This window comes from Vicia villosa, unplaced genomic scaffold (genome assembly GCF_029867415.1).
Source record: "Vicia villosa cultivar HV-30 ecotype Madison, WI unplaced genomic scaffold, Vvil1.0 ctg.000481F_1_1, whole genome shotgun sequence".
Lineage (NCBI taxonomy): Eukaryota > Viridiplantae > Streptophyta > Magnoliopsida > Fabales > Fabaceae > Vicia > Vicia villosa.
In genome coordinates, this window is record NW_026705234.1 from 76,931 (window position 1) to 91,086 (window position 14,156).

At 35.1% G+C, this 14,156-nt stretch overlaps 2 protein-coding genes and 1 non-coding gene across 3 annotated transcripts; all 3 read right to left on the minus strand.

Annotated features, from left to right (window-relative positions):
* Positions 1-7,705: 7,705 nt before the first annotated feature.
* LOC131628818 (transcription initiation factor TFIID subunit 7-like) lies at positions 7,706-9,472 on the minus strand. Its single transcript, XM_058899633.1, has 5 exons — positions 9,287-9,472; positions 8,904-9,160; positions 8,688-8,807; positions 8,523-8,594; positions 7,706-8,269 (listed from the first exon to the last, which is right to left on the minus strand). The coding sequence occupies exons 2-5, from the start codon at positions 9,156-9,158 to the stop codon at positions 8,114-8,116; spliced, it is 603 nt and encodes a 200-aa protein (XP_058755616.1). The 5' UTR covers positions 9,159-9,160; positions 9,287-9,472; the 3' UTR covers positions 7,706-8,113.
* A 1,143-nt stretch (positions 9,473-10,615) lies between these two features.
* Positions 10,616-13,270, minus strand: LOC131628819 (cation/H(+) antiporter 4-like). Its single transcript, XM_058899634.1, has 3 exons — positions 13,016-13,270; positions 11,866-12,870; positions 10,616-11,767 (listed from the first exon to the last, which is right to left on the minus strand). Exons 1-3 carry the CDS (start codon positions 13,268-13,270, stop codon positions 10,616-10,618), a joined length of 2,412 nt encoding a protein of 803 aa, XP_058755617.1.
* Positions 13,271-13,667: 397 nt separating this feature from the next.
* TRNAY-GUA (transfer RNA tyrosine (anticodon GUA)) lies at positions 13,668-13,761 on the minus strand. Its single transcript has 2 exons — positions 13,725-13,761; positions 13,668-13,703 (listed from the first exon to the last, which is right to left on the minus strand). It is a non-coding gene; the product is annotated as a tRNA-Tyr (tRNA).
* Between the last annotated feature and the right edge of the window lie 395 nt (positions 13,762-14,156).

Here is a 14,156-nt window from a genome sequence, read left to right on the forward strand (position 1 = left end):
ACAAAACTCCAAACTTCAGAGTCCTCTTAATAATATACCTTAAAATCCTAACTGCAACTTGGTAATATGACCACTTCGATTTGTTCATAAACATACTCAACATTCCAACTGCATAACAAATGTCAAGTTTGATATTATAGAGATATCTCAGCGAGCTTGCCAACTGTTTAAAAATTGTAGCATCTACATCATCACCTTCATCATCAGAATCCAGCTTGGGATTCGTCTTGGCAGGTGTGATTGTAGTTTTTTGCAATTTGTTAGCTTAAATATCTTCATAAGCCCAAGTTTATACTTCAGCTGATGTGGTGTGATACCCTTCTCAGAGTATAAAACCTTCACCACTAGAAAGTATACCAAGTTTCCAAGGTCAGTCATCTCAATTTCATTCATCAACACCTTCCTAAACTTGACTATCTCATCGGAACAACTTCTAGTCAGCAATGTGTCATCAAAATAGAGACACACCAGAATCACATTGCCTACAGAAGTATGTTGAACATAAACTCCATATTCCATCTCACATTTCTGAAACCCCTGCTTCTTGAAAAATGAATCAATATTCGAATTTGAAGCTCAGGGTGCTTGCTTTAATCCATACAAAGCTTTATGCAACTTGTACAACATCCCTTCCTGATTCTTTTTCACAAAACCAGGAAGTTGTGACACATAAACTTCTTCTTGTAAATGACCGTTCAGAAATGCATTTTTAACATTCAGATATATCATAAACCAATTCCTAGTAGCAACAATCACAATCACCAACCTGATTGTTTCATGTCTATCTACAGGAGTAAACACCTCAAAATAAACTAGCTCAGGTTTCTAAAAAAACCTCTAGCTACTAGCCTTGCTTTATGTTTGCCAATTGATCCATCTGATTTTAACTTCACCTTGAAAACCCATATGACACTGATGGTTTTCTTCTCCTTTGGAAACTTAGTCAACTTCCAAGTCTTGTTTCTTTGTATAGCCTAAAGTTCTTCTTTCATGACCTTCATCCATACTTTCTTCTTGAGTGTTTATTCTGTATTCACGTGTTCAGAGTCTACTAGTGTGAATGACTTCGCCTTCAGAATCTATTTTAGTATCGCGTAACATATCGGACTTTGTCAACCTTATGGGTATTTGTCTCATTCTTTGTGGTCTCTGAACTTGTTATGGATCTTCTACAGAACCTGGAGCAGTGTTAGCTTCTGGACCACTTCTAGAAACACCATCTTCAAAATTACCACCTTTAAAATCTTTACCTTCCGAAATTTGACCTTCAGAAGTTTGACCCCCAGAGTCTTGACCACCTTCAGAATCTGGATCACTTCTAGAATTTGGACCACCTTCAAAGTCTGGATCACTTCCAGTGTCTCTGTAAGATTCACCTTCAGCATCAGAATCATCTTCTATTATGACTCATCTTCAGAAACAACTTCCAAACTTCCTTCAGAAGCACCTCCAACTCTAAAGGCGGGATTAGAAGTGTTCCAATCCCAAGTTTCAGACTCTTTCAATATGACATATCTACTGAATTCTACCTAATTAGAGATTGGATAATAAAGCTTATAAGGACATGTACTGTGGTACCCCACCAATAATATTAATTTACTTCTATCATCCAGTTTCTTTCTCTTAACATCTAGAACATGTTTATAACATATATAACCAAATACCCTAAGATGACTCACATTTTGCTTATCTCCAGTCCACTTCTCAAAAGGGACAACTTCCTTCAACTTCTTAGTTGGACACCTATTGAGCACATATGTTGCATTGGGAACACGGGAACACCTTTCCCCACAATGAGTGAGGTATCTTATTCTCCTTCGGCATGCTCCTTGTCATATCAAGCAAAGTATGATTTCTTCTTTCAGCAAAACCATTGTGTTGTAGAGTATACGGAGCAGTTACTTCATGCTCAGCTCAATTTTATTCACAAAACTGATTGAACTCTATAGAGTTATACTCACCTCCACCATTAGTTCTGAAAATTTTCAGCTTCCGACCACTTTGTCTTTCTGCCATCACCTTGAACTTCTGAAACTCGTTAAACACCTCGTGCTTAAACTTGATGAGTGCTACCCATGTTATTCTCGTTAACTCATCCACAAACACCACAAAATACTTATTTCCTCCAAATGAAGGTTTTGGGAATGACCTACACACATCAGAATGTGTGAAGTCAACTCTCTCCAAGTATATGTTTTGATAATGACAACTAATATGTATTTGTATCAAGAAATGATGAGAAAAAGGAACAAATGGCTATGGATCAAGATTACAACTTTAATGAATATTAGTTTTGATAGATTGATCTTCAAACTCATCTTAGTACAAGTTACATTTCAAGTGGTATATTTTAGTGCTAAAAAATTACCTACATTTTCATACATATGCATGTCCATCATAAAACATTTATTCCACTTGATCTAACCTTCCTAAATCATGTTTTTCACCCTTTTGGTCAATGTAATCGGTTAACTACATCATGTAACCGATTACATCTCTAGCATTAGCATTCACCTTTTGTCACTGGACTTTTTTAACATGATGTAACCGGTTACCTCATATCATGTAACCAATTACATGTTTGTGATTTTGAATTTCCTGGTTTTAATATTACCATGTAACTGGTTACCTAAATGATGTGACTAGTTACATCTAAACCAGTGGCACTTTTTCATGCATTTTATGATCCAAACGAAATTCTTTTTCAATCCATTGCATTGATTGATAATTATACACCCTTCTAAATGGTATGATACTCTTATAAATACTTTACATTTCAAATTTCAATGCTACACCTCTTTCATGGCAATATAGCATCATTTACTCACTCATTTTCAAACAAGTGTTTTGATACTTGAACTTTCATTTAGATTTCTCTGCATATTGTTTTCATATCAATTAAGAAAAAAATTCTCCTTCATTCATAAACACTTGAGCACTATTATATCATTGTAAATTGCTTATTTGAAAGAGAAGATCAATCCTAGTTATTGATATATGTTCATCAACTTCTTTACTTAAATAATTTCCAGATTTTGTTGTAATTCCTTGTTATCCAGGATTGTAGGAAACAAGAGAGTGGAAAAGAAAGGATTGTTTTATTTTTCTACTTGATTGGTTTATATACCTTGTTGTCTAGGATTGTTGGAGGCAAGAGAGTTGAGTTTGAGAGTATTGTTCTCATTTCAACTTGGTTGATCACAAGAGGGTTGTTTTAGGTGATTGTGTTGGTCTTGTATAAGTCCTAACAACAGTAAAATCTCTTTTATGTTGAAATGGGACTGAAGTACTCTTGGATTGTGAAGGGAATAAAGATATATCCTTATGTTTTTATTTCTCTGCACTCTTTACTTTCATAACTTCACCAAACCAGAAAAATAAGAGCCACTTGAGTCTAAAAACTATAATTTTTAAAGTACCTAATTCACCCTCTCCTAGGTGCACTCTTAAACTTACAGAATGCACAACTCCCAAAGCATGCTTTGCTCTTGGAACCACTTCTGATGCAAATGGTAATCTAGGTTGCTTGCCTTTCATGCATATCTCATACGACTTCTTATGCTTCACAATCTTTGGAATACCATGTACCAACTTCTTAGAACTTAGATGCCTTGAGCTTCTGAAGTAGAGATACCCCTATCTCTTATGCCACAACTCACTGTCACCTTCAGCGCCTTCTCCACTAAGGCATTTAGTTTCGGTTATCTTCATAATCACCTTGAATGTTCTGTTTCTTCCCTGCTCATATTGCATAATAAGCTTCTGATCAGAATCATACAACATCAAGATATTGCCATTCATAGTAACTGAGTAACCTTTCTCAATTAGCTGACCTACACTCATTAGATTGCTCTTTATCCCAGGAACATACCAAACATCTTTAATCATAATAGTTTTACCATTCTTCACTTTGATTATGACATTTCCATTCCTTTGGCATAAAGGAACTTATCATCAGCACATATAATCTTTTTCCTCTTCCTGGAGTCAAACTCTATTAGCTATTGTTTGTTTCCAGTTATGTGATTTGAGCAGCCAGTATCCATATATGACCATTATGACAATTCACTATTGTAAAAGATTATCGCCTTCCTGAGTGTTGGTGCTTAGATCGAACGTAAGTTGATCATCACCTTTTTTAGGCTTGGTACTTACATGAAACGTAAGGAGATCGTCATCTTCCCGAGGATCAGTATTTATATCAAACGTAAGGAGATTGTCGTCTTCCGGAGGATTGATGTTTAGATTGAACCTTAAAAATAGTTCAGACTTGTCCAGGTTTTCTTCAACCATTCGCTCAATCAAATAGAAATGTAAGAATTTGCCCGCCCTTACCCGATAAGGCATTTCTCCAGGTTGAGGCACATATTGTATTGTTGGACCCTCTTGAACACCCGTTGAAGGTGTTGGACATGAATCTCCTCTTGGCTAGACTTTATGATCATATCATCCATGAGCACTTATAGTGTCTCTTCTATCTCTTCTTGGGAGATCTTGTTCATCATTATCTGATAGGTTGCCTCAACAATCTTTGATCTGAAGGGAATGACATTGTATTGATAATTGGCATGCTCAATCATAAAGGTTGTCTTTATTCGATCAGGTACATACATAGGTATCTAATTATACCCTAAATAGGCATCCATAAAGGAAAGTAATTGATATCTCGTTGAATTACCTACTAGTTTATCAATATTTGGGAGCAGGTAAGAATCTTGTGGGAATTCCCTGTGAAGATCCGTATAATCAATGCATATCCTCCTTTTCCCCGAGGCCTTACTTACCCACACTACATTAGATCAATACTTTGTATACTTTCGAAAACAAGTTGGGCGTCCAATAAACCCTTAACCATGCTAGTAGTGGTTTCAGTTTTTTGTGAGGATTGTCTTCTCCGATGTTGGGAGACGTAACGGGCGGTGGCGTCCATATTCAACTGGTGGCATGCTACGCTAAGATCAATGTCGAGAATCTCATGTGTGGTTATAGCAAAAAGGTTGGTGTTATTTGAGAGGCATTCAATCAGTGTTGCTCTTACTTCTAAAAGAAGTTAGAAGCTTTATTTAATTAACATGGTTTGATCTTCCCTAAGTTGGATGGACTCGAAATCACCATCTGGTATCAGTTGAACCTCGTCTTCACTAGCATCTAGGTCAAAGCACTAGGACCCTTCGACTTTACTTTTACTTTTGCGGTCGTGGTCGACACCAAAAGATCCATTTGGATTATTTCCTTAATATGTTTCGCTTCATCTACGTCGGTGGTTACCGAGATTGACCTTCCTTCGACATCGTGATAAGTCACCTTCAAATGAACCAGAGATGCAACTACGTCTATTCTCTCTAGGAAGGACCTCCCTAGGACACCTTTGAAGGTGCTTCAGCGCAGTATTATCATAGGATTATTTTTCTTTTGCAAGCTCCTCCTCCAACATTCAGTGTTAGATCCACAGTTCCTTGAGGACGAGTGATCGAATTGTCGAATACTAATAGATCTCCTCCTCCATATCGATTTAGATTCACTTGCTTAACATCTATTAGATCCAGCATATCTGAGTAGAGGATGTTACACGAACTTTTGTCGTCCACGAGGAATCTCGTTAAATTGCAATCGACTATGACGACCGCAAGAATTAAAGGCAGGTCAACATTTAGAATTCCATTGATCTTATCGTGATCTTAGAATCCTAATTCCAATCGATATTTTCTTCACCTAATGTCTGCATCAACTACGAGTATAAAACAATTTGATGAAGGATAGACACTAGATGATGCGATATCATGAAATTCGTTAATCGATGATACCTAGTGAACGGTTGATTCAAGGGATGTATTGAAAAAATTAGAAATAATTATCGGAGTTACCGCCTTCGCTTATCCTGTTGCGATTACAAATATGATTCCAGGTTAAGGTTGACCTGAAGATGAATACTAGTGAGCATCAGACGTCGATTCTCATATATTGCGTCATTGTTTCGTTCAGAAACCAGAAATGTATGCAGTTGAAGAACTGATGATCTTGAACGGCGCCTGATCTCCTTTACGGTAGCGCGAGGTGGACCTCCATGATTAGCACTCCGACGTCCAAGTCATTTTTATGGTTCAATATAAATATAGTGAAAATGGAGATCAAAGATTGTACATTTCTATTAATGTGTAAACTGATTTTATACATTGAGTCAAATAGAATGAATTTAAAATGAAATGTACCTAAATTATTTAGACTTTTGATATATTCAGAACAAAACTTATATTTCAAATTGTACTACCGTGATTTTATCCCAAATAATGTTTTAATTGGACTTACTTACAAAATATTTTCGAGTACAGCCTAGTTTGTACTAGGGGTGTTCATTGGTTCGGGTAAATCCGAACCAAACCGGAATTCAAACCAAACCATAGTGTTTGGGTTGGACATTTTTTCAGTTCGGGCAAGAACCGAGCCAAATCAATAAAATACAATGTCAATTGGTTCAGGCATCGAATTTTTAATTTTCTACCCGCATACCCAACCCAAACCAACCATAATTAAAAATTATGTTATTTTAATTTGTTATTAGAAAATTATTAGTGTATTGTGGTAAGTGAACATAATGCTATGAAACACATTCATTATCATACTAATTCAAATAACTAATTATATATTCAAAACCTTTTATATTAGATTTTTTTTAATCTAATATTTAGAATTGAACACTATTAATATTATATTATTTATATTATTATGAAAAATTAATTTCCATAAATAAATTTTTTTTTTTAAATATTTAATATTTTTCTATCTATCCGATGAATCCAATCCAAACCAACCTATTGTTTTTCGGTTCGGTTTGGGTTTTATCGAATTTTTTTGTAAATCCAATCTAAACCAATCTATGTAATTTTAATCGGTTTGGGTATCGGATTCTCTCAAAACCGAACCAAACCGGCCCACGAACACCCCTAGTTTGTACAAGATACACTAGATAAATTTTCAAAAAGAAATAAACACAACCACACTTTATCACTTTGGATCCTAGTCCCACACTTTATATCTACAAGAACAGTTTTTTTTTTTTTAAGTGGAATATCAACATATGCTCTAATAAGAAAGCATACTAATGATTTTCCCCATTTTAATACCTTACTAGTTTGCTATTGCGGAACAATCAATGGCATTGATATGCTCCATTAAAGCTATGTGACTTGCTTGTATCTTCATACTATGGAAACTTTGGGGCATTGGAAAGAATATAATTAGTGAGATCGTGCTAGTACTCCAATTATCTTTACATTTTGTTTTTTTCTTTGTTGACTGATTTACATCTTGTCGTTTGTAATGATTTAGTAGCCAATTTTGCTTGTAATGATTTAGTTGCCAATTTTTACAAAGAAGATAAGCTAGAAATTCCTGATTCCTGGCTACACGCACGTCTGGGGCAGAATATGCCGGGAAAACAAACACGCACTAAAGTCCTTTATGAGCTAATGTTCTATATACTTTCTCCTTTTTAACAGAACAAATTAAACGATTAAATAGAGTAAATAAGAAAAAGTAAAAAATAATTATTTAAAAAGATACATTTTTGTAACAAAATGATTGAATAGAGTAAATGTTATTTTTTTTCCTTCGGGCAAAAGAAAGTTTGCAGATGGTATTTACATACAGAAGGTAAATCGCAAATTGCACAATAACATGGTGACAAAACTAAAAAAATAAAAGTAGCTTAAAACACAAGGTTAACCTTATTCTCACTCATATATATGCTGGGTAAGTTACACAAAAAAAAAAAATGGTGTATAATACAACAACTAATGTAACAAAATGCAGCGCCGGATACCAAATCTATTGCAGCTCCATCTTAAGACTATGTTGCAGCTCCATCTTAAGACTATGATGTGATTCAAATCTTACGGCGCATAATTATACAATGTGAATGCCAACAACACGCCCTTTTGATACACCCCTTATGATTGATTCATTTTTAAAAGGTCAACATATTTTGTTTCAAAAGTGATACAACCAAATTGACCTTTTAAAAAAATTATCTAATGAAAAAGGGTGCTCAAGATTATGTAAAAAAAAGGTGTTATTAGCATTCATATGAGAAATACTCTTTGGTAGTTAGTATCAGTCAAACTGACTCATCAGATTCATCAGAGTCACTCCTGTCATTATCCCCGGCGTTTGTATGACTCTCTGGAACATCGTGTTTTGATACAGGTGTAGTTGCAGGTTTCTTGTTAGTACCTCGAGCATTCTCATCCCCTTCTTGCTCAGCTATTTCCACATGTGAATCTCAGTCAAGAAAATACTCATAGGCTATTTACACTTTAAAACTACAAAGAAAGTAACTAACTTGCTTTTATCATTGATGCAAATAGCTATTATGGGTTATCCCTTGAACCCCAAGTTAAATAAACAAATTTGTTTCAAGGGCAAAAGCAAGTAAGTTGGGTAAAAGCAAGAAAGCAAGAAATTTTTTAAAAGTGGAGTAAAAAATTTATAAAGTTGACTAAATTAAATAACCAAAATGAAAGGATATCAAGATTATCAGCGGTTCCTCCAGCGATGATTTTGAGAAGATCTTTCTCAACACGAGAGACAAGCTCGGGCTGGAAAATGAAGAACGAAAAAAATATGATAAGTAAGATAGCACACAAACACACACACACAAGCACATAATGTTATGCAAATGAATAGCATACATTAAGGTCAGGCTCTCTGCGGAATCTGCGCTTGCGTGCGTCTCTCATGGGAGGGGTGAGGCCATGTCTACACTCAATTACATCTGGAGCAGCATCACCGGATTCCCTCACCATAATCATCTGTGAGTTGCATCCATCAAACCCAATAGTTATTTAACTATCCAAATCATGAATTTATGACTACATGAATAATGTGAATAACCATGGATACCTGACCTGACTAATATCGGCTGTCTTAACCAAAGAATTATCGTCGTAAGTCTTGTATGATTCAACAACAGAAGGTAGGTCAAGTAGATAAGCTGGGAAGTGGTCATCCCCAATAACAAACTCGCCGCTTCTTCCATCCTCGGTGAATTGCAAATCTAGCGACTTGTCTTCGGACGACGAAGAAGGATTGCTTTCGTTAAGAAGACGCTCTATCTGCTCCGCAACGTTAGGTGGAACTCTGAGTATGAATTGCTCCTCCATGACTACATCCATTAAGTTGTGTTATGAATAATAGAACAAATTGAATTGATTTGAATTAAGGTAAAAAAAATTCAATAATCGCAAACCGATTAACAGAAGAAAGTGACGATGTTGACGATGTAACTTACCAGAATCGAAAATTGATTGAGGGGTTTTGAAGTAGAGATGATGAGAGACACTTTGATCGGTTTAATTTCGGAAGATGATGTCTTCTGCGGCGGGAATCGTAGCGTGAAGGTGGCGCTAGGGTTCTCCGGTAGAGAGGATCTGAGAGGGTTGAGGGGGAAGAGAGAGAATAAGAAGAAGCAAATGAAGGGGTTGAAAAAATTGCGTAGCCTCTTTGGGTTGGCCGGTTGGATTCATCCAACGGTTAATATCGCCTCCTACGCTAACATGTGGTTGTAGCCGTTGGATCGAGAAGAAAGTAAGGAGGGACGGTATTGCAAAACTAAAAACTAATAACTCATAATAATATATAGAATAAAAATTAAAAAAAGAAGAATGAAATCCATGAATAAGCTAGTTCTAATTAAATATTAAATTGAAATTTGAAACACAATAAAATATTTCACGTCAATTTATATTTGATTTGCTTTTTTAAGTCACTTTTTGTAAGACATGATCATATTATGTACCTAAAAAAATCCACATAAATCAAAATCCATATAATATCAAAATAATAATTTAATTAACTCTTCTATTTTTCTTTCTTTTAATTTAATATTTATTCATTTAATATTAGCTCTTTTATTCTTCCTAACATTATACTTATGAAATTTAGGAATTTGAATACCGTGAAAAATATGATAGTTAATTTAGTGAAAAAGACACAGATGATTTTAAAATTAAGAACTTGAGTTGAGACATTATTTCTAACAAATGTTGATATAGTTTCTTAAAATTATCGATTCAAAACACTTCAGAAAAATATACGCATAGAAAATAAAAGTTAGTTCATAATGAGTAGTCATGTTATTGATAATCATCAGAATCTGATGGAAGCATTGATCCAGAACATCACAATGTAGTTACTTGTTTCCCAAGCATCGAAGTGGTCATCTTCTTCAAAACAGGATTGACAAGTTTTTCTATTGGATTTTCTATAGAATGGAGATATTATTAAATTGGGCAAGAATTTGATCTTGAATTATTGATTGGTTACGCTGTCGTGGTACTTCATTCTCGATATTGGAAGTGCAGATTCTTCATCAGAGATATGGCTATCATTTACCATTAATAAGAGCTCAATGAAGAGAGAAGATTTGTGACTCTTCTTCTTTTGATACCATAACATAGTTTGATAAATGACCATAAATTTGAAAGACTTATAATTTTCCTTTTCATTATTGAATAACATAAACATTTCAATGATATACAAAACAACTAAATCAAAAGAATTGAGCATACATAAAACTTCCTACCAAATGCATATAGCTAACATTCACATTTTTCATCAACTACAAAACCCAACCTTTGAGTTCATTCTTGCACGAAAGTTGTTGCTGCACAACCAAAACAGAAGCCCAACTATTAAGATCAGGCGATGATAGAAAATCTCCAATAGCACCAAGTTCTGGAAACTCACTCCATTCTGATAATCCATCTGTTTGAGGCGACATACTTCCGTGTCTTCTCCCGACTATAAAAAAGTCGTGTTCGGTAACTATGTCGCGTAAGAAACCAGCTGTTTGTGATCCATCCTTTGTGAAAATCTCTTGATACTTCACATTTTCTGAATGTTTCAGCTCTTGCAACATTTCTTCACCAGTTACCATTAAGTCCTCCAATTCTGCTATGCAGTCTTTAGCAACAAGATGGTAAACAACTAGTTTGATCCTCGGACTATTCATCGCTCGTTTCGCTAAGCATAAAATTTCTTCATCGTCGTCCGATCCCCCTATATAAATGATGGCTAATCGAGTAATGGAATATTCCAATGCTACTGAGTTTGATGATGTTGTCTTCGGTATCGAATTAGCGCGAGTTACCAGGATTCCGACCGAACATGGGGCTATTTCGAGGACTTTTTGATTCAACGCTCGGAGTATTTTCTTGTCGTCGGATTCAACAACGCCGTCGCTAGACCATCTTATATGAAAAGGAAGAATTATGATGGATGCAACTTTGTCCAATGCGAGGTTACAAACATCTTCATACATGAGATTTGCTGGAGAGATTGCTGTGTAAGTGTTTATTGATAATGCATTTTGATTTTCGTGCTCGTAGATATCGAAAGCAAGAATGACATCGTCGGAATATGATTTATGCGAAGCGGATCTTGATAGTTGTCTTTGAAGGCAATGAGGAATGAAAACAGGTAAGGCTCTTCCAACTAGCTCAATCACATGAATCACATCAACTGTGAGTGGATTCTCATTTGTTGGACAACATATGTCTAAGAAATCTGTTGCTCCTGAAATATGATTATGTTTTTGAACTGTTAATAGTATTCTCAGGTCCGAGTTTCGCTTTAAACCAACGATGTTCCGTTTTTGGTACCCTGCGTATTTCCTTGATGGATCATATAAAAACTTCACTGACCAATGCACAATGGTTCCTATGATCATTACACTTAACATCATAACTCCATATGTTTTCCCGTCGATAACCTGCATACATACACGCCGATTTCAACTTAGCAAAACGATTATTATATTAAAGGGTGAAGAACAACATATTTAAGCCTAAAAAAGAGTAGATGTAGTACATTATTGTCGAATAAGGCATGGTAGGCGCCGATTTCGATTACACCTTTGGTGTTCAAAATGAGGGAAAGGCACAAAGCATCATTGACAGGCATCTTGCAGCAGAGGGCAGTTATAAAGCATGCTGCTATTTTAACCACATGAGTCAAAAGAATCACCATACCGGTAGACACCATAACGAACGATGAAAAATCGATTGAAAAATCTGCTTTCAACACAGAAGTAGTCACAAATATAGGCAAAAGAAGCGTCGGTCCAAAGAACTGAAGCTTCTTAACCAATGCAGATCCTAAAGGAGGTCCTTCGGGAACGGAAAGTCCCAAAATGAAAACTCCTAAGACAAATTCTTGATCTATCTTAACTGATACAACACCTAAAGCAAAAACCAATGCAATAATCACATAAATGTAACCGTCTTTGACATTTCGTCCTTCTGGTGTATGTTTAATGATCCAAAACATAATCGGTCTGCATATTAATGGAACGAATACTGCAAGTATAAAGAGCGAGATCAAGTTTCTCGAAACCACTTTCAGACTAGGATTAGTCCTAACCGCGATAATATTGGTTGTAACAACCGTGCTCAATATGTCACTAACTAAAGCCGAGGACAAAGACAATCTACCAAGCTCGGAGTTTTGGATTTGCAGTTCACTCAAAAGCGAAGCAATCACCGCAAATGAACTTATAGCATGAGAAACCAATGCAACATAAATTCCATTTCCGTTTTTTACCTCAATGGCTATTATTTTTTCAGGGTACACTAGTAATGGTGTAATGCCAACAAATAATGGTACCACCAAACCAATAATCGAAACTGTCCATGCCTTGTTTCCCGTCCTCGTTATCATGCTGAAATCCATTTGTACACCGTTTATGAAAATGAATAACACAAAACCAAATGATGAAATCGCCGAAATTATGTCATGAGTTCCATAAGGAAACACCGCTGTCATGTATTTCTCCAGTTCTTTCACCTCAAACAAAATGGCTATAATCAAACCAGCCTGCAAATGGAATAAAATTAGTCCTCTGGTACGAAATATACAATATTGTTATGCATAAGTCTTTCGTACGGTCCAACATTGAAAATTGGACGTACGAAACACATTGCATGCAATGCAAATCTAAATGAAAACTGAATACACTTACAATCATTTGTAAGATGAATGGAGGGAGTCTCAGAGGTTTGAGAACCAAAGTGGTGATTTCGGTGAGGGCGAAAATGACAAGCACTTGTAATTCAAACAAGGGAACAAAAGATTTGAGTGGAGTTCTTCCATTTTCTTTTCCACCCCATAAACCATCTGAAACAGTATGGGGTGGAGCATCATAACAAACTTCGTAACCTGTTTCATTCAATCTTGTGATTCTGTTGAACACTGTGTCATTTGAATTTATGCTCATTTTTGTGTATGTTAATTTTTTTAATTCCCAAGAATTGTTTGATGTAAGAATAAAAAACAATTCAAGGGAAGTAAAAAAAAATGTTAGAGGTTATTGATTTTTTTGTTCATGCTGTGGTTGAATTTGTGTTTGTTTGAGGATGAATAATGGTTTTTATGGTGGTGATTATGGAGTGCTTCGGTGTAAGTGACATTGGCTTTTTTGTTTAAGTGATTAATTTGGCAATGTTATTGACTTATTTGAATATTGTATCTGTTTAACAGAATGGTTATTATAGATTTAGAAGATGTAATGCTATTTTTATGTGTGCAGATGGTTAAGGTCTTTATTTAACAATATGTTATAATTAGACAATAAGACAGGAAAAATAAGTCAGTTATAAAAAAAAAACTTAAAATCCGACCTACCGGATTCGAACCAGTGACCTAAGGATGGCTATCAGGTATATCACCTACTACAGTCCTCCGCTCTACCAACTGAGCTAAGGTCGGTGTTGAAATGGTTTCGATCAAAATAATAAATAACGCAGATAAGTTAGGCAAATATTGTGAAGCATTTATTTGTTGATTTTTTTGATGTAGGAAACGACCACTGATGTAGGTATGTAGAAAAGGTTTTCTACTAATAACGCGTCAAAAGAAAGTATAAGAATAATATTAATATTTTGGTTTTTTATTTTAAATAAAATTTAAATTTGTGTATATGTTATTATTATCAATGTAAAAAGGTTTACACAATTAACAAATCACACTCAATTAAACAAAAGACTATAAAAATAGATATGAACAAAAAACTATAAAAATAGATATAAACAAAAGACTATAAAAATAGATTTGAGGAAAAGACTATAAAATAGATATGAACAAAAAAACTAAAACATATTTAC